General features: G+C 46.5%; 1 protein-coding gene and 1 long non-coding RNA gene across 2 annotated transcripts in view; one reads left to right on the top strand and one right to left on the bottom strand.

Moving 5' to 3' along the window:
- Positions 1-1,554: 1,554 nt before the first annotated feature.
- On the bottom strand, positions 1,555-3,784 carry HNRNPA0 (heterogeneous nuclear ribonucleoprotein A0). The gene has a single exon (XM_078653301.1). It carries the CDS (start codon positions 3,570-3,572, stop codon positions 2,523-2,525), a length of 1,050 nt encoding a protein of 349 aa, XP_078509427.1. The 5' UTR covers positions 3,573-3,784; the 3' UTR covers positions 1,555-2,522.
- Positions 3,785-4,410: 626 nt separating this feature from the next.
- LOC144767073 (uncharacterized) overlaps positions 4,411-26,229 on the top strand; it is a 79,745-nt gene continuing 57,926 nt past the window's right edge. Inside the window, exon 1 of the long non-coding RNA XR_013598052.1 lies at positions 4,411-4,499. This is a non-coding gene — a long non-coding RNA (uncharacterized LOC144767073). The remainder of the gene's footprint in view (positions 4,500-26,229) is intronic.

Genomic DNA, 26,229 nt, shown 5'->3' with positions numbered 1-26,229 from the left:
GGAGTATCACTGCATCAGCCATCATTAATACATGATCATCATTTGTATCCGGCTGAGATAAGGCTTCAAACGAAAAGGGACTCCAAATATTCTGCAGCCCCTGAATTTTCACACTGGATATTCTTACGTTAGTAAAGCATGCCTGACCAGAAAGGTACGTTGGGCCATCACATATCTTATTGCAATTTTAAAACGGTAACAGATTTAACCTGCTATGTTTAAATACCCCTAAAAATACTTCAGCATTGCTGAATAGATTGTGTGTGTGTGGGGGGGGGGGGGGGGCACAATAAGTTAAAGGTGCCGCAGATAATAAAAAGATGAATACCACTGATCTAGGCTGCGTGGCAGCAGTGCTAGAAGTCAAGGAAGCCGGACTTTCATTCAGTTCACTTTTGTAATGTGCGCTAGCCTGACACCAAGATCAAAGAAAAGCAAACAGTCGAGGAGTTAGGCTGACGATAGTCCTTTATACGTTTCTAGAGTCAATCATGTGAACAACTCCTGGTTCAGGGACTTAGGCTCGAGTGAGTAGCGACATTATGTTACTTCAAGTTACCGGCCAGCTGATCTTGTTTCTCCGTAGTCTAAGAGACATAACGAAGAGTCTGGAGAGGTGCAAACGGTGAGTTGAGGGGACGCAGTTTATTGACTGTGCAGAGGGCAGGAATTTGTGAAGATTCCCAGTCTGTACAGGTCAAGTCCGTGAGTTACTATGGCCACCAAGAAGAGGTTTTAACTACTGGAAAAAAGGTACTTTAAATGAAAATAAAGCGCTACCGCGTACCCGTTTTCTACCGAGGAGCAGTTGTACACCCAACTAATGTTGCAGCAGTGCTTGAGACCTGCACGTACTAGCAAAGTACAGGTCCTCAGTACCCAATTTAAAGTAGTGCCGAAGTTCGACCACGTGTGCGCTCCATTGTGCCAGGCTTGTCCCCAGTGCATTTCCAGTACCTGAGTGACGCACAGCCCTCCCATTACCCTGCTTATGCTATATCCAAATGGAATCCTAGAATAAGGCTATTACACAAAATATACAGCATCCCTAACAGGCAAAAGCGAGCACTAAGTCAGGCCTCGCATTTAACAATTAACCGCAGTTCCCATGATTGGCGGCGACTGGGCACACTACTTCACCCCCAAGGTCTAAACACAAAACCCCACACTTCCTTTTAACCCAGAGGTGCATCCCTTTTCGTTTCGACAAGGAACCTGCCTAGTTAGGTGTGTACCACACAAACTTACCCCATGGAAGAGAATTCTCGACGCTTACCACGTCCTACTGCTTTGCATCCCGCCTCCATGCCCTGAAAGGTAAAAGAAATGGGGAACCCACACAAAATATACCAATACTATCGCATCAGTTAACCTTTGATGGCTCGGAGTGGCGGACCACGGTAATCCAAAGCAGTTTACAGTGCATTATTTCCTAAAAGGAGTTTGCTCACGTACGTATGGGTCATCCAGACCAGTACAACCAGTCCCGTTCGCATTTTCAGACCCAGTGCAGCGTTTGGAATTTAGCAGCATAAATGAAGTCGAAACTAGGTATAAAGTCAAGAACTGGTTGCTTTATTTTGTATAGCGGAAAATATAAACACATTTCTATACTAGATCAAAATGTCAATCTCATAAAACTGCTACAATATTTAAAGCATAGCAAGATTCTTGACAGGGCACAGTTAAACCTAGATTTACCCCCCCCCCCAGACGCCTGTGCCTTTGAGCAGGTGATGCGCAGATGACATCTCTTCGCTGGTTTCGCTTGCACCACTGCTTGTGGGTGAAAAAAACTGCAAAAGTTTTAAGGAACGCATTTAAACGGAAAAACAGCAATCATGCTGTCCCAACTAAAGAAATCAATGTTACAGTGTCGATAACAGGAAGTAAAAGGGTAGAAAACAATTAAGGAGGCAGCATGTGGACCTTTCCCTTCAATGGAAAAAAAATAATCAGGCAGCAAGAGAACACTCCGACATTAAGAATAACACGTTTAACCAGAAACCGCACACAGTATTATACATATTCAGAGGCCCAGAACAAGATGGCGCGCAAAAATTTCAGCCATCATTTACCAAACAATTTAACCCCAGCCTAGCGCACCAGAGTAGAATGTGAAACTGATACCACGTGAGGGCTGTGCAGGAGGACCCTGGAAGGAATAGGGACAAAAGTAGCAAACCGTCTCATAGGGAGAGTGCGATGAAACGTTCCTAGGGTCCTAGGAAAAAGAAAGTTAGACATGTCAGCTCATAAAAACAATCATTTATTAAAAACAAAAAAAGTGAATGAAGACTTTTACAGAGTTCAGTTGAGTCGAACAGTCTGTCCATTGGTGGGGAGCCCCGCTGGAAGGGGCAGGCCGCTGGCGGGAAAACAAAAGGGAGTCCTGTTTTTCTTGCAGTATAAAAACGACAAAGGTCCAGGAATAATAAAAAATATAGTCCATCATGACTGTAACACAAAGGGATGTGACTGAGTCCATCTTAGCACAGTAACTGCGCCCCAGGGCCTAGTGGCTAGTAGCCGGCCCCGTAGCTGCTGCCGCCACCACCATACGAGCTACCCCCGTAGGAGCCGCCGCCACCACCTCCGCTGCTGGCGCCGTAGCCCCCCCTGTAAGGTCCACTGGCACTGCTGCGGCCCCAGCCGCCCCCAGCACCAGCCCCGCCACCACCACCCAGGCTGCCCATGCTCTTCATGGGCCCATACGAGGACTGATGCTGCTGGCTGTAGCTACCGAAGCCATTACCGTAGCCGCCGCTGCTCTGGTCCCCATAGGAGCCGCCACCGCTGCCGTAGGAGCCACCGCCGTAGCCTCCGCCACTGCTACCGCCATATCCGCCTCCGCTGCCGTATCCGCTGCCGCCGCTGCTGTAGCTAGCGCCGTAGCCGAAACCTTTGCTCCCAACGCCCCCGGAAAGGCCGTTGATGTCCCTCATGCCGCCGCCTCCTCGGCCGCCGCGGGTACCTCTGCCGCCACCACCGCCTGCGCCTCCTCTGGGCGGACGGCCACCGCTGCCGACGCCGCCGGCCTCCTCCTTAGGCACGGCCTTCTTCACCTCCACGCGGTGGCCATTGATGGGGTGGAATTTGACCACCGCGGCCTTGTCGGCGCCATCGTGGTTCTGGAAGTGGACGAAGCCGAAGCCCCGCTTGCGGCCTGACTGTTTGTCGGCGATGATCTCCACCTTCTCCACGCCACCGAACTGCGAGAAATGCTCGAGTAGATCGTCTTCCGCAATCTCCTCCTTTAGGCCCCCGATGAACAGCTTCTTTACCTTGGCGTGGGCGCCAGGCTTCACGGAGTCCTCCCGGGACACTGCCCGTTTCAGCTCCACGTTGCTGCCGTCTACCACGTGAGGAGAGGCACCCATGGCGGCATCGGCCTCTTCGGCAGCTGAGTAGGTAACAAAGCCGAAACAGCGTGACCGCTTGGTCTGAGGGTTCACCACCACCACACAGTCTGTAAGCTCGCCGAAGCTCTCGAAGTGCTCCCGCAGGCCCGCCTCGGTGGTCTGGACATTGAGCCCGCCGATGAACAGTTTACAGAGCTGCGAGCTATCCATGCTGTCGCCGACGATGAAGACACTGGCCGGAGATGCGTAGACAACAAGATTCCGACCAGAATGCGATTTAAACGGTGCAGGCGGCTGGGATTTATAAACGGCTCGCGCTGCGGACGAAGGACAAGAACTGGCCTGCTCTTGTCCGTGACGTCACAAAGAGAGCGAACGGACGCCGCAGCGCGATAAAAACGGCTGGAACGTGGTTACGCCTCCACGCGTCAGAAGCGGAAGAGTGGAGCGCGCTTCGCTATAGGCCCTACTAGATCTGTGACTATAGAAAGAGGACAAAGCAAAGTATAGCTACTGAATTGGATTTTGAACCACGCCACCCGTTGAACGATCCTTCCTTACTATTGCATAAGCCACATTAAATTTAGCAGTAGAACCGTTCTCACACCGTTTAAAATCCTCAACGATACATCCTTTTCACGCCCAAAGGCAGACAAATTCTGACTTCACTCTTAAAAGCCGTATTACGATTTTTTTAAAGATGTGTGCACATTATTGCAAACATTTACAATCCGGAATTTGCTCCATACTATATTTTAAAGGAATAATTTCCGTTTGAATACAAGGTGTGATAGGTCTACGAGCTATGAAAGAGGTTCATTTTTCGAGCGCGGGCGCACCACGACCTTGAACATTTTGTCCATTTACTCTTTCTGTACAGGGAGTGTGTGATTGTATCCGGCCCCACTACTTCCTGGAAATACCGGCACGCGCATTTTAAACTGCGCGTGCGGATAGCTAGTCGGCCATCTTAAGCAAAAGCATTCCCATTTTGTACATTGAGTCGCCATTCCCCATAGAATGGAGCAATTTGGCCTGACCTTAACATGGTCGTGAGTGGGTTAAGCAACACATCAGGACCCACGTGATTTTACGTTGAGATGCGTCATTTCCACCGAAGTTCTTTCTCCCTTAAAGGTGAAAAAACGCTTTTCAAAGAGGCACCTTACGATATACCTATCTTTTCTAATGGTCGTTCGGAGTCTCCTTAGACTGGGTTGGGGTGGGTATGTTTACTGAAACGACCTATCATCAACATTATCAACTGCTGATGTTGGTGGACGCTAGAGTTATGATTGGGAAAAAAAAGAAAAGCGTATAAGTATGGCGGCGGCGCTAAGGGTGAGCGGTAGCTGTTTCCTTTATCCTATGGAGGTGTTGGGTCGACATCGGCCGAGATGAAAATGTGATTTGTAAATCACTTAAATTTAGTTATGACGCATTCTCACATACGTTACGTATCTTTTGTCAACGGGAAACTCCTGTTTTGTCGTTTAAATGTGTACGTTTTTCGGGGGACGGAAGTACTATAAAATGGCCGCTCCAGGTCGTACCTAGCTTCCATTTTCATTCTTTTACCTCCCGTCATCCGCTGCTGAAATCTGTTTAAGATTTCTGACCTTTGTTGCACTCCAGTCTACCTATCCCACGCATTGAGTATTTATTTTGACATTTATAACAATAAGAATGTCATACATGTTCGGTGTATATGCAACAGCTCGTTAATTTGCTTACGCTTTACTGCCTAGCCGTGGTTTTAAAGCGCGGCAGGTGCTGAATCCCTTTATACGGTGAGGGTAAACTGACCGGTACTTAGCCACCGTATTCCCGCCAACCCCTTTGTACGCGATTTACGTGCATTCTGTTAAACCAGGGAGCTGCGGCCTTTCAAACCATAACGTCACCTAAGATGCAGACAACGTGGGCGGGTGTGTTCACATGCTGCCGAATATTAGGTGCGCCATGTTTTCTCTATTGGCGGATGTCCTCGTTTTGTGTTGCATACATGCCTATAAGCCCCGATTCATCCGTGGGACTCCCGCGTTTTGAGGGCAAACATGGCTTTATTTGAGCTGTTTTAAATACATGATGCTGATTTGTGTTGTGTTTATGTGTAAGAGGCCTCTATGGCCCTCATCAGACTACAAGTTTTACGCAATCTGTTGGGTGTTACATGGTGTGGTTAATAACGTTTCTTGGAAGTAGATGGCACTACACTGGAACTTCGTGTGTAGGGTCCATTTGATTTAAACCAAACAAACAGCAGATTTCAAAACTTTTATAAATTAAAAAGGGAGGGGGACTGTATGGTCTCCCTCCCCGAGCTTTATTAGGCCCTGGGGACCCAATCCCCAGTGTTTTTTATTTATTAAAGGGGAGGAGTCCACATGGCGCTCCTCCCTGAGCCTTATTAGGCTCCGGGGAGCTTGGCCATGTGGCCCCCCCTGAAGCTTTATTTGGGCCTTGGAACCCCATCCCACTGGCCCACTTGAAATACAAGCTGATTCCCGCCTACAATTGCGTCCACTTCAATAGAACTTATTGTGTGTGGCAAATACATTATGCTGATTTGTGTTGTGTTCTCTGTAAGAGGCCTCTAGGGCCCTCATTAGACTCTTTACAAGTTTTACGCATCTGGTGAGTGTTACTGGGTGTGGTTAATAAAGTTTCTTCGAAGTGTATGGCACTACGTGTTTAGGGTCCATTTGATATAAACCAAACAAACGGCAGGTTTCAAAAACTTTTAGCGCCTCATTTGGTTAGTATTTCAGCTGGGGACAGATAGACAAGGGCTGAACGATGATATTCCGTGGTTCACCTTGTCCTGAGCTCCCGATAATTCTATCCATGGATGATCATAGGGTTATGCGTGGGACATACCCTTGACAGAGCACATCAGGATTTGTCCTTGGACATAACATGAATCTTCCTTTGAGGGCAATACACTAGTTGGCCGTTGGCTAATCATCTTTAGCCTACTACTTATTGATTATCTTAAGAGCACTTCGCCTGTTGTTTGATGCTCTTTACTAGATATATCTTTTTCCAGGGTTGCCCGTATGGTAGGTCAGTTTGGCGGCTTATTCAGCATGTTCTGGCAGATATGACGGCGAGCCCTGTTACCCAGGTAGCTGTATATGGCGATCTAACCTTTTAATGATAGGGGTCCGCTATTTGACGAATATCCCGGTATAAATTGTATGCTGTTTTGAGCAACCTCTTTGGAGTGGGATGTGTGCTTTTAAACGCGTCATTACTAATGTTTGACCCAGCATTGCACCATCTGTGAGCCAGTGCGCTTTGCCACGATTAAATAGCAATTTGTTATCCTGTTTCATTAAATTACATATGAGACGCTAGTTGGGAGTAATTGCGTCCTGCCGTGGACTAACTAGCAATGCGATAGTCTGTTTTATCACAAAAAACTAAAAAAACTACAATCACGAACGACATGACGTCATCCTGTAGTTCTATACCGCCTATGCCAAAGGAAGGACGTCGCAAGTGGCCGTGAACGAGCGCATGAGAGGGTACTGCCAAATACCGGACGATTAGTAAGTCCGTACACCACTAGTGGGCAGGACTGTGATTAGGCTTGTGTGTTATCACGGCGGGTCGTAGCATCACGCGTTCTGTGAGATACTGCGCCTTGCCACGAACTAACCAGTAATGCGGAAGTATTTCGAAAGAACTACAATCACGAATGACGTGACGTCATTCTGTAGTTCCACACCGGCCATGCTCGCGAGAGTACGCGCGCGTGACTGTGAATGAATGTGGGACAGGGCACTGCCAAGGAGAGGTCTATTACCAGGTCCTGATACCATCAGCGGGCATTATTAAGTAGGTAAGCGGCAGATGGATAACAAGGATAGATATGTAAAGTGATCTTTGGGGAGGCGGCGATCGGGCCAGCCCCTCCCCTGACCGGTATCGATTGGCTGTGTGCTGCTCAGCCTAACAGTGAAGTAGTTAGAGCTCACTGGGGACTGCGCCTCCCCCTGACTCAGTCACGGCCGGAGATACCGACGGACAGGTATGATTACCTGTGTTGCTAGCCTGATATTAGGTGGTTGCCATTGTGCTAGCCATATGTTGTATACAAGAAGTTTTTCCTGTATGTTTGTCCTCTCTAAACAGTACATATTCAACCAGGTGCCGAAGAGAGGAGTTGACACAGTCGAAGGAACATCATATCCTTTACTGGTTTTCACTTGTGTGTTTTTTTCTTAATTTTTCACACTTTATTCACAACCAATGCAGTAGTATTATTATAGAACAGAGACCCTGACGAAAGCCGAAGGAGTCATCCCTTAGTGGCTGAAACATGTTGGTCTCCTCGCAGCTATTTGTTTGGACTGCGATGACGATATTATACTGTTCTTGTTTTTATTAAGGAAGGGGCCAACAATTATTAAAGCTTTCTGGGTTGAGTTCCCTATCCTTTTTTAAGATCACCACTTATATATTTTTTGTTTACACTGCACTTCCCATCACATCAACATCATGTGGTAGTACCGAGTGATTGTGGGTCACTACCCCGTATCTGGTTATCGGGGTATGCCGGTCTCAATGATCTAGAGACACAATACCCGATAAGGACTACCAAATGATAATATTGATCATTACAAGACTGTTGATGGGAATCCTACACCAGGGGCGACTCACGTTACTGGTTCTTCACATCTTGTGATCTGGTTTGTTAGTATTATTGTGTTCGTACCCTTGTACTATTGATAAGGTGTTGACGAGCAGAGGATTACGGTTGAATCCCTCATTAGACCCCATAGTTTGTAGTTGTTTGTTTTTTGTAGTATTTCAGCTGTCCTGTCCTTGCCTTGCCAAGAAATTGAATCCTAATTGAATGCTCCTGCGTCCTTAACAAAGTGCCATTTGTCATTTCTAATTTTACTTCTTGATTGCTTATTGATCACTATTTTCAACACATCCTTTGCTTATATTAAAATCCTTGAGGCATGTTTCCATAGGCAGCTTCCCAGGGTTAATCCAAGAAATTCCTTTTTGCCCCCTCAAGGCTTTAAACTGCAAGAATGTCGTAGTCAAGTGTAGACTGCTATGATGAGCCGACAAAAGGCCATGCCGAAAACTCACCAAACAGTTGTCTAGTGGTCTCGCTGCCACGTTTGTGCAAACTGGGTGGAAAACCCCCCAATATGTCCTTGCAGTGATGCAAATAGAGTATTTAGTAATCTGTTGGGTTGGCAGAGCAGCGGTCTAGGCTTAATTAGCAGTGCATTGCAAGGGCGCACATTATAGTTATTTGAGATAACTATAACTGGTGAATTTCTGTGGTTTTTAGAGTGTACTATATTACGTTGTTACTGAACATTTCACCTAACTATAACATTACTTTAATTTAGTTTTTTCAGTGAATTTCTAGTTTTTTTAAAAACATACCTTAATATTTTAATACCACACGTAAATACTGCACCTCCCCATGCCGATGCACACAGCCTTTGGCCATGCATAGCCCGGAATTGGCTTCAGGGCCTGGCCTGTGGCCAACCCCCGCATGCAGCCAACTCACGGTTCTGTGGCCACCCTCCCCCAAAGGCTCCCAACCCCACGCTGCACAGAGCCTTCGGACTTGCGCCGCGGGTATTGGCCTGTGGCCAACACAATAAATGCAGCCAACCCCCTGCTGTGCACAGTTTTTGGTTGTACGTGGTGGTGGGGTTTGGCTGCAGAGCCTGGCCTGCAGCCAACGCCGTGCAGGCAACCAACCGCAGGGATTGATCCTTTGTCACGCAGTATAGGATTGGCCTTTTGGACCCGGGGACCACATCCCCTAGGGCCGAATACAATTAGACTGTGGAGGGGGCGTGTCCCCCCTCAGACATTTTTGGGCCTCAGAACCCCATCCCCAGGGGCCTAGTGTATTCTAAAGGCGAGGGGTCACATGGCCCCCTTCCTGAGCCGTGTTAGGCCCTGGAGACACCATCCCCAGAAACTTTCTTTGTTAAAGCTGAAGGAGGGTGCATGACCCCCCTCCCCAAGCGCCTTTAGGCCCTGAGGACCTATCACCCAGGGCCCTACATATATATTAAAAGGGTAGGGCCACCACAGAGTCTATTATGGCTCCGGGGCCTCCACCCTCAGGGCCCTATATATTAATTAAAAGGGGAGGGGGGTGTATGGTCTCCGTCCCCAAGGTTTATTAGGCCCTGGGAACCCCATCCCCCAATGTTTTGTATTTATTTATTAAAGGGGAGGAGTCCACATGGCGCTCCTCCCTGAGCCTTATTAGGTTCCAGGGCCCCACCCCCCATGACCACTAATTAAAATAAAGAAGAGGTTGGCCATGTGGCCCCCCCTTAAGCTTTTTGGGTCTTGGGAACCCCATTCCACGGGCCCACATGAAATAAAGTTGGATGCCCAAGCCTTTAGAATACACTAGGCACCGAGAGGCTTGATTGTTCCAAGTAAACACTACGGATACCAGAATTTTTTTGAATAATTAAAACACACCTATGTAACCCACCAGAGGGCATAACCTGAAAATAAAAGCGTTTTTGGAAGTGAACTGCGTTTGTTATCAGCAGCCTATGATTAAGGGGCCAAAGGGGCTCTGAAACGCGTTAGGCAAAAATAATCAAGATGAAACTTACCAGCTCCCCTGAATTATTAATTCAGTTGCTTTACCTGCAGTGGGGTGTGTCTTCGTGCACAGGACATTCTTTGGGACATGTATACATATATAGGTTTTTTGACCCCAGGCCGGATCCCACGCCAAGCCTAGGGGGCAGGGGTATTCCTACCCTGCCCCTTATGTCTTTATTTACTGAGTCAGAGTCCTAACCAGTCAGATCTCAGCAGGAAAATGATGGATCTGCGGAAGCCCTGCGTCCCTAAATATACAAAGCTTTTGAGCATTAATCACTCAAAGAGTACTAAACGGATTAACACCAAATTGCATAAAGCACTCTTTCTGGACCAAAATCTAGCTATCTGCCAAATTTGGTGTAAACCCGTTCAGCGGATTGGGCTGTAGTGATGTCTAAAGTTCGTATAAAAAAATGTATGGGGAAAAAGTGTATTAATGGGGAAAGCGTGTTTCGGAACCCCCCCATTTTCTTGGCCCCCGCTTGACAGACCGCCCCGAAACCATCAACAGAGTAGCTAAACTGACTAAAGTATATGTTTTGAAAATTTCGTGAAGATTTGTCAAGTGGCGCCAAAGTTATTGACAAAACAAAAAATGTTCTTATGGAAACTAGGTCCTAACTATAACTAACTACCTACCGGCAACCACTGATGTATATCAAAGACAGTTTTTTTTTAAACAAACTTTATTGATTTTGTAGATGTACAGTGTCTCTTGCATCCACTTCTTCTTAAGGCATACATTGATACTCGTGGGGGTTATAACCCAACAATGCTACATTGAGGATTCACTAACAAGTGGGATAGCAGCAGTGGCCGATTATACAATTGCAAAAACCAGTACATACTTAAAGCAGATAACTAACGGATATATTCAGTAATAACCAACCCCAAGAATCCCACCCTTCACTCCAACCCTCCTGGCTCACCCCTAACCATCGACGTGCCAGTGTAGGAACCAGCTCGGAGGGGGTTGCGCTGGTCAATCGAAGTTATCCTCATTTGTCTATTGTCATTTGGTAGATTGCATGTGCTGGGCCTATCATCATAACCCGTGATAGTGGTTATGTGGGTTCCTAGCAACCTATTTTGTGTTATATAGTTGTGGGTTCTGCATCTTTCAATTTTTCCAATATTGTGTCATAGTCCATCAAAATCTGAATTTTCCGATCAGGCGACGACCACTGCCCATCAGCTATATAGCGCAGAGTAGGTCATGTGTAAGAGGCTCGGTATTGTCAGGTGCCTAGTGTTTCTTAATGTACTTAGATATATATGCATGCAACATGAAGAGGGATCGTTTGGCTCCTTGCTCATGGGCGAAGTCCTCATGCTTCAGCAACATGCTATCATCAAATAGCATCCCTACAGTGTTCGCTCCTTCCTGTTCCCATTTGTGTATGCAACGCTTACTTACCAACCACACTGGAGTCGAAATCCCTAGCAGTGGGGTTTTGGGGGGCATACAGGATCTTTTGGTTTGTGTATTGAAGTGCTCTTTGCCAATAGGTTAGGGCTATGTTTTAGTAACCGGGCTGTTGATGGGATCTTACTTTGGGTCAGTAGTAAGGCATGCAGAGTGCCTTTGGCTATGGTTTGAGGTGTGTAACCTAGTTTATGTAGGTTGCATCAGGCAAGCTAATACACAAGCCACTGCAGTTGACTTGTGAAGCAGTATGCACGGAAATCTGGTGCACCCATGCCTCCTTTATCCGTTCCTAGTTTCAGCTTTGGTAAGCCTACCCCCTTACAGCCCTTCCCCTAGATCAGGTCTGATAAAATTGTGTTCAAGACTGTAAAAATGTGGTTGGGATGATAATGGGGAGGTTGGTGAAGTATTAGAGTAAGCATGGGAGCATGACCATTTTGGAAATAGCTATTCAGCCTGCCACCGAGATGGGTAGTGATGTCCAAATGGCTCTTTGGGTACGCAGTGTGGTGATTGCCCTCTGAAGATTACTTTCCAGAAGGTCTAGTGGAGCCCTGTATATTTGCATGCCTAAGTATCGGAAGGTGTTTAGTGCTACCTGAAGCTTAGAGGGTCCAAAACATATAGGCTCCAGGTGTATCTCCGGCTGAAATTGAAAAGCGTAGGACTTGGTCTCATTTATGATGAGTCCCGAGATTTGTTCACATCGCTTCAATATGCGGGGTATGGGTAAGCTGTCTTGTAAGTTGTTAATATAAAGAATTATATCATCCGCAAATAGTTGCAGTGTATGTGTGGTGTTACCAATGCAGATACCTTTTCCCTTGCCTGCTGGCAGAGTTTTATCGACGTGGCTCAAGCGCTAACACAAATAGAAGTGGAGATAGTGGCAGCCTTGCGGCGTGCCTCTGCCTTCAGAGTAGGGTCGAGATATGTGTGCCCCAGTGCGGGACCTGGCTGTTGGTGCTGTGTAAAGGAATTAAGCCATCGCAAATACTCAGGAGAATACCAAAAGTCCCAGCGGAGGGTGTTAAAAGCTTGACGCAGGTCTAGGGAAATGCAGCCGGTTCTCGCTTGGGCCTTGGTGGTTGTGTCTAGGACGTGATTTAGACGCTTGATGTTTAGGGAAGTACTTCGGCCGGGCACAAAGCCGCATTGGTCAGTGTGGATGAGTTGTGGCAAGAAGGGGAGTAGGCGGCGAGCTAATATCTTACTGAGATGTCTTTAGGGTCTGTGCCAGGCTTAGGGAGGGAGGTAACCAGCACTTGCATTGTGGTAGGGGGGAGGCTTCCGACTTCCAGAGCAGACATGCACAGTTGCTCTAACTGGGGGGTTAATTTTTCAGAGAAGGTGCCCTAAAATTAATCCGGGAGGCCGTCCAGCCCCAGCAGTTTGTTACGGGGAAGTTCCCGGATTGCTTCTTTTATGTCGTTTTTGGAGATTGGGTCTGCTGCTCTCTTTGGTCCGCCTGGGATGGTTGTCGGCAGTTAAGATCACCAAGAAAACTTTCTATTGCTTCTTCACCTACCGCTGCAAGGGCCTCATACAGTGCCTTATAATATTCGCAGAAGGCAGTGTTTATTTTCTTCTGCGTGTTTACCGTTGTGGCGTTGGGTGTGGTGACTTCAAGTATGGTGGTAGGGGCTGCCGTCTAGAGTGCCATGTATCAGGACATATCTACCATTTGCATCTATTCTTTGGTCTAAGGTGACAGATGGGGTTCCACTTCTAATCCAAACTGCAGCCCCACACGCAAAAGTAGAGTATGATATGTTAAACACTTGACCTCTCAGTTTTCTATGCAATTTGTTAGCCTCCAAATTGGTAAGGTGTGTCTCTTGGAGTAAGACAATCTGTGCTTTTCTTCTATTCAATTGGGTGTATATTCTATGTCGTTTGTGCACTGAGCCCATACCCCTAACATTCTATGTGATAATATTGTATCTACCTAATGTAGCCATGGATAAGTGTATATTGTCCCCTAACCTTCCACTGCACGGGAGTGGAAGCATTTAGGGGTAATTGTTTGGGGTGAACCAGGTAAACAGATTTCTCCTCTACAGCCCAATTCAAGGTCTACCCAAAAAACTGGCGGACCAAACCAATAACCAAAACTGTAAAGATTTCAACTGTAGCCAGCTTGCATTCGCTACGGCGGGTATGGTTACTATGCCTTGCTGCTTTCGTATAATCTTGGAGGGCATCATCGCAGGGCAGCGGATTGGACCTTGGCTGTATGCAAAGTTAGTATGTTATTGCGAGGTGGGGCACAAGTTAATGGCTGTTGCTTGAATACATTGAGACAATGAAAGATCGGGAGAAGTGCCTCTACGGGATGTTATCCCAAATAATCATTCACTATTTGCGTTTTGATAGTAGGAATTAAAGCAATACTGTTTTTAGAGTCCGATTGCATATTTAACCCTCAGAGGATTCTGCTGAGGAGAGGGGGTCCTGGTCTTTGAACGTTGCAGCTGTGAGTAGTACTGATTGTCGGCTTTCCAAAACTTGTTCTGGAGAGGGACTTGTGGCTGTAGTGTTGCGGTTCATCCCGTGTCGGCACACCCTCCCTGCCTGTATTGGCTGTGAATCTTGTTGCATACTGTGCGTGGACATTTCTGGTGTAGTAGATGGAAATGTCAATTCTTCCCATTCCGCAAACTCCTCAGGTTTTTAAAAAAAAGTTTGACTTCTGTTTATGCATGATCTTTAGGTGGCCTGGGTATAGTGGTGCACATTTGAGGTTTAGAGCACTTAGTTTCTTTTTAGGTAAAGCCTAGACAGCGCTGTCTCTTCAAGACGTTTTGTAATCTCTCATGTTAGCTTACAGCTAACCTCCTTATTTTCATTTGTCAGTGTCAATGTCCTTAAAAATTCCTCGCTTGAAAGTGGTTAATCTTGTCTCTTTGTCCCACCTTATAGTCAAATGTTAACTCCCTGGGAGGAGTGCCCTAGGACTTGTGTTCTTCCACATGTCTCATTATAGCACCTGTAAAAGGGACTACTTTTTCCTTTGTCTATGCACACGGTACAGGGCCCGGAATGTTTTCAGTTGCTAAAAGCTCTGATGTCAGGCAGATGCTTATCTCCTTTCCTGTTTTTTTTCTTTTTTAGAGTTCAGCGGGGAGGGGGGAGTCTTTTCAACATGAAAATGTTTTGTCAGAGAGAACTGTGACCACAAGTATTTAGTTACGTGCTGCCAATGCGAACAGAAAATCACTACCGTTACGATGTGTTTATTAATCAATATTGCCCCAATTTAAGATGGCGGCTGTACGTCATGCGCAATGACATCAGCAACATCATGACTAGGCCATCTTATCACTACTGCCAAGGCTTGTGTGAATTCAGCAAACTGGCATTGCCAGTGCTTGTTTTTTCTCTTGTCTAAATTGTAAATGTGATGAATGCGGGACACAGGCTTTTTTTGTGAAGCTGCAAGACTACAGGGTTTTACGGATAATAGCCTTAGACTGTAAATAGAGCGACCAGATCTTAAGAACCAAAACAAGCATTTGCAATGCAATAGGTCTCGCATTTACGCTAGTTTGAGATATTGACATTGTAAATGAAAATGCCTTTTTTTTTGTCGTTTTTTAACACATACATAAAAGACATTGTCATTTATAATACCAATAGCTCAAACTCGCGTAAATGCGAGACCTAGTGCATTGCAAATGCTTGTTAAATTTTGGATCCATTTCACAGGGGAACAAAAAATAAAGGAAACGGGGAAAGAGAGGGTGAGAACTATTCCTTGAAGTCACAGTTTTCAGTGAGTAAGTGAGGAAGAGCTTGTCATAAAGAGAGGGAATAAGCGGAAGAGAGGGGCAGCTACCAGCAGCAGAGCAGAAGTGGACACTGCCCTTGTCTCCTTCTCTGCCCACCACGCCCGTCCCAAACTGCCAGGAACGCCGAGCCTTCTCTGCAAAGTTCGAGTCTGGCGGGAGGCTCATACATCCTGTGATTCTGGGAAAACCACTCAATTTCCCTGTGCCTAAAAATTAATGTTCCTTTGTAATGCAACTGGTGCTCACGTAAAGCGCTTTGATACCTTCGAGTCAAGTACACGCTATATAAAACTGCAAAGAAGTGTAGTCCGACCTTATTTTCTATTTCTGGTTAGCTCCTGGCACCTGGCTTCCGGCGCTCCGCCCACACACTTCCGTTTAAGCACGCACTTGGGATCGCGCGCCCTGTCTGTGATTGGTCCTTGCCTGCCCCTGGGAGAGGGGGCGGACTCTGTGGACACCAGGTTGTCTTAAGTGGCTCACGCTGTGAGAAACGGTTTGCCGCTGCTTGGTTCGTGCACCACTGAAAGCAGAGGAGCTGTGAGCATGGTGAGGGGCGCGATGTCTATGCAAATGGGTAGTGAGGGACAAGGCCCCCGGTGTGTCTGGCTGGAAGGTTTTGCTCCTATTTCTGGCTGTGATAGCACGCTCCCGTTTGTTTGGTTGGCCAGGTCGGGGTGTGGTGAGCATGGTGCTTCGCACGAAGGCTGCATAAGTGGGTCCATGGGTGTAGGGACTGGGGGACTTTTTAAACAAGTCCAAATTATCCACCAAGCACTCGTCCACCAAATAATTTCAATTTCTTTCAAAATGTTCTTGCGTTATTTTATTCCATCTTTGCGTCATTTGATTCCATCATCCAATGTGTTTCACAAAGCCAGCCAACACGTGTTTCGTCTTGTCAGTCTTTGACAAACAGACTTCTTCAGGGCTGTAAATGATACAGTAACCAATGTACAAATCACAATTCTATACTAAGAAGTATTTAGAAACAACTCAAATTCACCGAATAGTGTGCTAGAAAAAGTAAACCGGGAAGTACTGGTCACCAAGAACAAAGCAAGAAACACCCAATTTGTAAGAGCAGTAGATATGCGTGATACCTAAGTAAGAGTCCCATACACACAAGAAACGACAGTTATAACTGGAATGACGTACCCCATAGGCTTCGGGTTCAAATATGTAGCAAAAGTAAACTATTTACGAGTAACCTATAATACCAAAAAAGGCCCAGTCACAAATAATCCTTTACAGACAAAGTAACCATCAGAGTTAAGCTAAAATTCTAGCAACTCACCAATATACAAAACATAGGTCATGTAGCACGTGTAAATCAACTTCTTGTCCTAATCTCATCAGATCCAGTAAGAAAGAAAATAGTCAACCAATTCTGTAAATGAAATACATATCACTTAGCACTTATAAGTTACTTATACCTTAAATACCGCAAACTATACACTGTCAGGGCAAGAAGCATAATATTGCATCAAAAAATACCAAATTCGAGTTATACCTGAAAATTGCGAAAGTTCACAAATCCAATTATCAAATCCAAAACGTCGTCATATCCATATACTGAAATGAAAATAATCTCCATTCAGTATATGACAATTATTACCCTTGAAAAACAACTTGCAATGTAAACTGCACTCCATACTACGGAGAGACTCACCGCATATCAGCGTAAACAGAGTCCGGAACCTTCATAAATCCAAGTATCAAATCCGAACTGTCATCGTATCTATAAACCGCAAATAAGAACAATCTCCATTCAGTATACGACTAATAACCAAACGGAGCAACATACTGCATAAACTAAACTTCATCCTATGAAGAAACTCACCGCAAATCAGCGTGGACAGAGTCGGAAACCTTCGCGTGCTACACATGCGCCATCTTAGAGTGGCACTTTATCAGTAAAACAACGGGCGCCATCTTGGAGTAGTTATAGTACAAATCCCTACTTAGGAACCTCAAATGTCAATACTAAAGATTACAGTATAATAGGTAACATCAAATCAAATTGACTAAAGCAGAGTATGCTATATTATTGAATCGGCACTGCAAGGACAAAACCTAGTTATTTTCGCGTACTCCAGTAATTAGTAGTAGTAGTATAGCTTTATTTCGATACGGTACATATCATAAAAGCAGTACAAAAAGTAAAATCATTACAAAGATGCATAATATAAGATACCGTAGGGAATCATGATAAGAACAATAATACATAAAATACACATTTAAGCTATCCTTACAAATATTTGCACTAGTATCTAAAACAGGTCATAAAAAAAGGGCATTACTGGATCAATAGCTTTCTTATAGATCTTATGCGCCATGCCCAGCCAAGAAATTTTGCCATGCAGCATGCAAAGAATGGGCGGGCATCAGAGCGTAGTATACATAGGGCTTCTAGGTGTGATCTTGTTCCCAGACTTCTGCACAAGGGCTTTAGCCATTTCAATCTAGGAGCTGCATAGACACTACACTCAAACAGAAGGTGGGCGACAGACTCAACCCTTGAGTCGCAAAACGGACAAAACGGGACCGTTTGAAAAGGAGGATTCCAGGAGGAAGTAAACAATCCTAAGGGGAGAACACCCACCCTAAATTTGAAGTAAAGTGATCTATCTCCAGAGCTGTGGATTAGGTCCAAATAAGGTTCCCTGAAGGGGAGATCTTTGACTAGTAAAAACTGGGCAACAGATTTGCAAAGATTGGGATTACGCATTCTGTTATTTTTTACCCATAACCAGTAGGCGTTCTTTAGAAACAGCTTGGGCGGTGCTGTTTTATTGGCCCAAGCATCTCCCAATCCCAGCTCATAGAGCAATCGTTTTACCTCCCTGAACCAGGGTATCTTATTACTCCAGTAATTATATTGTACATGCCGTATAGGCATGAGTAATGACAACGACATTGTATAATATGTACAACCTCATTATATCACAAACCCGCAGAGGCGAGTGCTTATAAACTAAACCGACTGCAATATCTAAATAGTAATACCCATTATGCGCGCCATCTTAGAGTGGTTATCACGTGGTTAGGATGAAGTTTAGTTTATGCAGTATGTTGCTCCGTTTGGTTATTAGTCGTATACTGAATGGAGATTGTTCTTATTTGCGGTTTATAGATACGATGACAGTTCGGATTTGATACTTGGATTTATGAAGGTTCCGGACTCTGTTTACGCTGATATGCGGTGAGTCTCTCCGTAGTATGGAGTGCAGTTTACATTGTAAGTTGTTTTTCAAGGGTAATAATTGTCATATACTGAATGGAGATTATTTTCATTTCAGTATATGGATATGACGACGTTTTGGATTTGATAATTGGATTTGTGAACTTTCGCAATTTTCAGGTATAACCCGAATTTGGTATTTTTTGATGCAATATTATGCTTCTTGCCCTGACAGTGTATAGTTTGCGGTATTTAAGGTATAAGTAACTTATAAGTGCTAAGTGATATGTATTTCATTTACAGAATTGGTTGACTATTTTCTTTCTTACTGGATCTGATGAGATTAAGACAAGAAGTTGATTTACACGTGCTACATGACCTATGTTTTGTATATTGGTGAGTTGCTAGAATTTTAGCTTAACTCTGATGGTTACTTTGTCTGTAAAGGATTGTTTGTGACGGGGCCTTTTTTTGGTATTATAGGTTACTCGTAAATAGTTTACTTTTGCTACATATTTGAACCCGAAGCCTATGGGGTACCTCATTCCAGTTATAACTGTCTTTTCTTGTGTGTATGGGACTCTTACTTAGGTATCACGCATATCTACTGCTCTTACAAATTGGGTGTTTCTTGGTGACCGGTACTTCCCTGTTTACTTTTTCTAGCACACTATTCGGTGAATTTGAGTTGTTTGTAAATACTTCTTAGTATAGAATTGTGATTTGTACATTGGTTACTGTATCATTTACAGCCCTGAAGAAGTCTGTTTGTCAAAGACTGACAAGACGAAACACGTGTTGGCTGGCTTTGTGAAACACATTGGATGATGGAACCAAATGACGCAAAGATGGAATAAAATAACGCAAGAACATTTTGAAAGAAATTCAAATTATTTGGTGGACGAGTGCTTGGTGGATAATTTGGACTTGTTATTAAAGTCACTTGTTGGCTTTACTTAAGAGTAGTGGTAACCTACTCTTTCCACTTAGAGCACCAATTGGACTTTATTCTGAATACACATATACTTATACACGCAGTGCGCTCCTGTGTAACTGTTACCTTTTTATTGTTGTGACTTTTTAAACAAGCATGCGAACAGGTGCCCCATGCCGCTAAATGATAGGAAGTCTCCCGGAGAGGACCACTTAACTGTAATTCACGCGCAGCACGTCTTCCAGAGAGGAGCACTCAAATCTAATTAACGCGCACAAGCTGTTCATGGGAAGCATGTTCACACACCAGAATCTGCGCATGCCCCGGTCTGTCTCCCTTGGGAGGCCTCACGCTGACAATAAGTCTCGCTGGCGAGACCTAAAAAGGGCCTCTTGCAAACACAGAAGGAGGACTACAATTTTATATCAACAGAGCTGCGAAGAAAGACTGCACTTATCAACATAAAAACACAGAAGAGGCACTAAGAAAACAAGCTTAATGTAATTTTTAAAAAACAGCATCATACCTGTAAATTAAATTGCTCCCTTATAGCAGCTGCTGACTAGCACTGCTTCGTAACACTTAAAAAAGTGCCTCTCACTCTTTAAGTAGCACCTCTCTAAAAACTGTGACGTGAGCCAAATTTGTCTATAACTGCCAGGACAGTTGGTGAAAACCAGGAATGTCCCGGGATGGCTGGTCACCCTCACTGTAAAGTGGTTTATATCCCGGATTCAAGGGTCACTCCGGCGCACACAACTCTACTGGAGTGTGGCACAGTGCAGGGTTAACCCTTCCAAGGTCAGTTCCTGACCAGCAAGTGCAAGGCCCTCGGGCGCTCCTGCTGGTCTCTGGGAAAGCTTGTGCCCACACTCTACTCTGTATAACCAGTGCTTTAAATGGGGGGAAATAGTGCAGGTACTCATTTAAATATGGCTTGGGGGTGGGGCTTAGGGCAAGACATGCCGATACTTATTGACTTTGATACTACTTGCAGCACATACCAAAACACGAGAAATTTCTTTCAATAAACAAAGCAGATTTGTTTACGTTTCACACACAACAAAAGCCAAAAGAGGCGCTATTTTAACATTTCCTTGTTATGTAATATGTGCAACATTAATACTGTTAATTGCTGTTGCTTGTTACAATTCTATATATTCTAGAGTGACAGAAAGAAACAAGCAGACATGCACACACAAAGCATTCCACACATTTCCTTCAATATAACTTCCAAGAGTGTCTCTATTATCTCCCCCTTTCTCTCTCGTTTTTGTCTCACACAAAAACAATCACAGGATAGGACACAGGCAAGCAGACAAACATAAACAGACAGTTAACAAAAGAATCAGGTGGGATTAAAGCCATTTTGCACCTGGTTACCTCCCACCGCTTTCTTAATTACGCTGTCACCGGGCTGGCTCGATGTCTGTGTTTACAACTCAGCATGATGGTGAACACCTGGACGGTATGCAAATGAGCCCACGCTGAATTGTTCAGCTGGGCTTGGCTCAGGTCTATAGAAGTGCCTTGGCTATCAGAGAAAGGCCACCAGCACCAACGTTTCATGAGTACCGACACTCTCCTTGGCAGTAGAGAAGTGCCGGTACTCAGAGTGATAAATCAAACAAGTGCCGATACTCAGAGTGATAAATCTAAGAAGTGCCGGTACTCAGTAATTGTGAGTACCGGCCCATTTAAAGCGCTGTGTATGACAGCAGTGAGAGCACAGGGCACTTATCACTCACTGCAGTTTCACCCTGGTTTGTGGGAACCATTTTTTTCCTTCAAAACTTTATTCGTGAATGTATATTCGTCACATGTATACAGTATTAGCAACAGACATGCAATACATAACGCTTTTTAATTTACTCCCAGTCCACAAATAGAGGGCGGAGACTCATCCTCTAGGTCGTTTCCATACAAATTTGTGCACGATATTAGAGTTCTCCGTTATTATCAAGACATGTCCCTATACCCACCCTCTCTCTCCCCAACTATCCCTCCCCCACCCATCCAACTCAGGTGTCCAATTCCTCCTAACTGTTCCGCCTCAGCTCCCCAGCGCTGACCACTCTCTGCCAGGATTATGCATCAGAAGCTCTTTTAACCACCTCCGTCCCGCCTCAGTGCTCAGTATATACTACAGTAGTCCCTCAGGGTCGCAGTGCGCTCAGTTGCCCTGGGACAGTGGCCGATCCATACCATCTAATTCTAGTAGCATGACCTCCCAGTCCAGTGCCATCGGGATTTTTCGCCTCCCGCCTTCTTCCTCCTTTCTAAGGGCAACACATTCTGCTCTACCCCATTTCACCACGTCCGCCCGCCATGTCTCCACCCTAGGCGCTCTCGGGGGCTTCCACTGCATTGTAATCTTCCTGATCGCTAAGAGGAGAGCTAAATCCACAAATCGCAATTTGGGTTTTAATGGTTTGGGGCGAGGACGGGCTCCCACTAAGCAATACAGTGAACTCTCCTTCACCTGTATCTGAGATGCCTCTCTCATCGTCCCGCAGACCGCGCTCCAGTAACTGCTCAGCTGTGGGCACGACCATAGCATATGTAGGAGGCCTGCCTCATCCGCCCTACATCGCGGGCACTGATGAGAGGCGTCGGGAAACATCTTGTGGATCCTCTCCGGGGTGAGGCACGCCCTATGGAGTATCATGGCCTGAATGTATTTGAATTTCACATTTCGGGAAACTCTCTTTGGATGTTCCAGGGCCACCCGCCAGGTTATATCAGTAAAATCCTCCCCTGTGTCCCGTGACCAGGTCTCTCGCAGAGTGTCGAGGGATAATGCAGCATGAGTTCTAATCCCTGTGTACAGCCATGTTACCAAGTGGCCGCCAGCCCCCATGTAATGCACTAGGTGTACTAGTTCGTGTTGCTGTGGTTGGATGCGTTGTGGCGCCCAAGTCGTCCTGATAAATGAGACACAGTGGCATGTAATTAGTAATGTCTGTCCGAAGTCCCAGTCGCCTGCACGAAAGTGCGATGGTCCAACAGTAGGTTGTCCCTGAAGAAACTACCCACCCCCTCAATCCCACATGCCGTCCAGTCCCTTAGGGTGTATTTGGTAAGTTTTCTCTGCGGTGTCGGGATACCTAGTAAGGGGATATTATCTGCGTATGGCTGTACCGTAGACGTATAAGCCAATGCCTTCTTCCAACAAAGAAGGGCGGTACGGAGCAGCGGGTGGCATTCTCGTGGAAGTTTACTCTTGGGTAGCAGTAAGGTATGTAAATCACCCCGGCCCAACCGGTCCGTTGTCCATCCGATCTCGTGGAGATTTTTCCCGGCCAGCCAATAAGACAACCATTGGAGTTGACTTGCGTAAAAATATCCTTGGAAGTCGGCGGCACCCAGTCCCCCCTGAGAGGTGCTAAGTTGTAATTTACGCAGACTGATCCGTCGTCTGCCCGACCCCCATATAAGGGTAATCAGTAAGGACTTAATGGTCACAAAGGTGCGGTACAGGATACATATAGGCAGGTTCACGAAGTAGTACAGCAAGCGTGGTAACATTACCATCTTTGCTATCGCAATGCGGCCCATGACTGACAAGGGGAGTGAGGTCCAAAAGCCGATGCTGCCACGGAGGCCGGCGATGGCCCTAGAAATATTGCCATCCAGCTGGTCCTCCGACTTCCTATATATGCGGATTCCCAGGTATTTAAAGCTGGATTGGGCTACCGGGATCATGTAGGTGCCAAACGGCAGAGAAGGCGGATGAGGCCCGTCACGGAAGTAAAATCTCACAGATTTTTCCGGGTTGATGGCCAGTCCCGATACTGTTTCAAATCGGCGGAAGGTGTCATATAAAATCATATGGTCGGCTTCCAGGTCCCGGAGGTATAATAACATGTCGTCCGCATATACAGATAGGAGATGGGACGTCCCCGCCACTGGTACACCCAGCGCAGCTGCGTGTTTGCGAAGAGCAATGGCTAGTGGTTCAAGTGCTAACACAAACAGCATTGGGGACAGGGGGCATCCCTGCCTGGTGCCTCGGTGAACTGGGTATTCGGCCGATACATACCGCCCCGTTCTCGCCCTGGCCGTGGGATCGGTATACAGCAGCCTGATCCACCTTATTAACGGGGCTGGAAAACCAAATCGGCGCAGGGCTTCAAACATTAAGGACCAAGAAAGCGAAACAAACGCTTGTTTGAGATCTAACGCAATACATCCCGCCTGTGCCAGCTCAGCCGGTGACGCTGTCATTATGGCGTGCAGGCGTCTCATGTTGAGGGAGGTACTGCGCCCCAGGAGGAACCCACACTGGTCGCAGTGTATGAGTGCAGTCAGGTGGGGCTGGACACGTAGGGCAATAGCTTTGCTCAGGATTTTATATTCCGTGGCCAGCATGGATAGAGGCCTATAATTTGATAGCTCCAGGACGTCCCTACCCGGTTTAGGTATAGAGATCACTATGGCCTGCATGGTTGTGTGTGGTAGATGGCCTTTCTCAAAGGCTTCCTTGTAGATCTTTTCCAGAACCGGTACTAATGTGTCGGCATAAGTTGAATAGAACTCCACCGGGAGTCCATCCATGCCCGGCGTCTTGTTTCTGTTTAAGTGTTTGATCGCAGCGCGTATTTCGTGTTGGGTAATGGGTCCCTCAATCGACTTTTGTATCTCTGCTGTCAGTTGGGGGAAGGGGAGGTCCCGCATGAAATCAGTTATTCGTGTAGGATCTTCCGTCCCAGTTCGGTCATATAGGGCCTTTAAATGGTCATGGAATGCCCGGTTGATGTCAGATTGTGTGTCTACTAGGTCGCCCGCTTGGTTACGGACTTGAGTAATGATTGGGGTGTCTGGCCGGTCTCGTACTAATCGGGCTAGCAGCGCACCGGAGCGGTCCGCCTCCGTGTGTTGTCTTTGTAAGTAGGCTTTGTGGTCAAGGGTGCGCAGTGTTTCTAATTTCTCTGCATGTAAAATATGTTGTTCCTGTAGAGCCTGTTTTTTCCCCCGATCCTCAACTGCCTCCCGTTCAAGGCCCATTAGTCGGTCCTCCACCTCGCATAACTTCCGGTGGATCTCCTGCCTGCCGCCAACCAACTTCCCAATCGCCACCCCCCGCAATACCACTTTCATTGCATCCCAGACCACCAGGTTGGAGGAGGCAGTATCCCAATTAACCTCCCAGTAATGTGTCAGGGCCTCTGAAAGGGTTGCTTTGAATGGTCCGTCTTCCAAGTGCTGTGGGTTGAGTCGCCATGTAGGAACTGGGGTCGGGACTCTGCCCCAGGAAATGGTGCATTTTAGGGGCCTATGATCCGAGAAGGTCTTCGCTAAGTATTCTGGGGTGCTTATCAATGAAATCAGCGCGTGGGAGAACAGGAATCGGTCGATACGTGTGTGTAAGTCGTGTACGGGGGAGTAAAAGGAATATTCTTTGTGTGTGGGGTGTACCTCTCGCCAAGCATCACCCAGTCTCCAGCCCTCCACCCATGCCGTGAAAATGTCAGTAAGCTTAGTAGCGCCGGCGGCCTGTAGGGGCGGGTGTGATCTATCCAGGGCCAGATCCAGCACGGCGTTCCAATCCCCCCCGAGTACCCAGGGACTATCTGCCCACGAGGAGAGTGCTCTCCCGACCCTCTGCAGGAACGATTCCTGGTCGTAGTTCGGGGCGTATATGCTGCCCAGGACAATCAGTTTGCTATCTAGGGTACCTTTGACTAGGATGCACCTGCCCTGCTCATCCACCTTCCTTTCCACTTCAATAAACGGTGTCCTGTGTTGCACCCAGATAGTGGCCCCCCTAGAAAATGCTGAGTATGACGTGGAATATATAGTCCCTCTCCATTTCTAAGTAACTTCTGAGCTTCAGATACCGTGAGGTGTGTTTCCTGCAGGAAGGCAATTTGTGTCTGCTGTCTAAGGAGGTAGGAGTGGACCCTTTGTCTTTTCTGCACTGCCCCTAGCCCTCGCACATTCCAGGTGATGACTTTGTACATTCCAGATTGTTCAGCCATGATCTGTAGGTGGCGGAACCATTTCCGTCAGTGGTCGTGTTCCGAGAACACCGGGGAGCTGAACCCAGGAGAGTGCACCTTTAAATACTTCTAACATATTCGAAACGAACTTGGCGCAGCCATAGAACATAGCTGTGCCCAACATTGACAATAGAAACATAGAGAACCAAATTTTTGTGCATTCGCCATAGCGGGGTGGTCTAGCACACATGTGTTCATTTTGTTACCAGTTCCGGTCTCCACCGGCTCAACAGTGGCCCGGCCGGGCACTTGATGCGTAGAAGAAAGGTTCAGTGTGATATACAGACAGTGTCTGTGGGGTTGTCAATAAGCGACCTCAAGCCTTGCCCCGAGGTACCCAGTGCAGTGTCAATTCTAGGGGATGTGATGTATATTGGGGAAAGAGTCATTGTCTTCTCATCATGTGTATCACCCACCTCCCCCATACATAGCTTCCCAAACGGAGGCAGGCACCAGAAGCGCCAAATACAGCAGAAAAGGATACCGTACAATGACATCTGCAGAGGTGTCGGTTCTGGATGTCACCCGACATGTCAGCTGTCGATGAGGTCGTCAGCAGCTCTAGGTGTGATTGTAGGAAAAAGCAGCACACTGTTTTCCAAGTCTGAATGCACCGTGTTATCGTCAGAGTCCGTGGCTATTTTCGCCGAGTCCTCCCTGAAGGTGCCGGCGAGCGAGAGAGCTGCCAGTTGGTATTCCTTCTGGTGGTTCCGCGACGGGCCGCGCCCAGCAATCCCCTTTCCTGATCCAGAGGAAGAGCGGCGGCTACCTCCCAAGCTCTTCTCCGACGTCTTCGCCGACGCCTCCTGAGACGCCTCCTGACTGCAGTCCAAGCTCATCACCTCCAGCCACTCTTCAGCGTCCGCAGGGCTCTCGAAAAAGTGTGATTTCTTCCAGTGGATA

The sequence above is a fragment of the Lissotriton helveticus genome, chromosome 7, assembly GCF_964261635.1.
Source record: "Lissotriton helveticus chromosome 7, aLisHel1.1, whole genome shotgun sequence".
NCBI classification, from domain to species: domain Eukaryota; kingdom Metazoa; phylum Chordata; class Amphibia; order Caudata; family Salamandridae; genus Lissotriton; species Lissotriton helveticus.
Note: the sequence above shows the minus strand (reverse complement) of the source record. Positions and strands in the feature narration are given on the sequence as shown.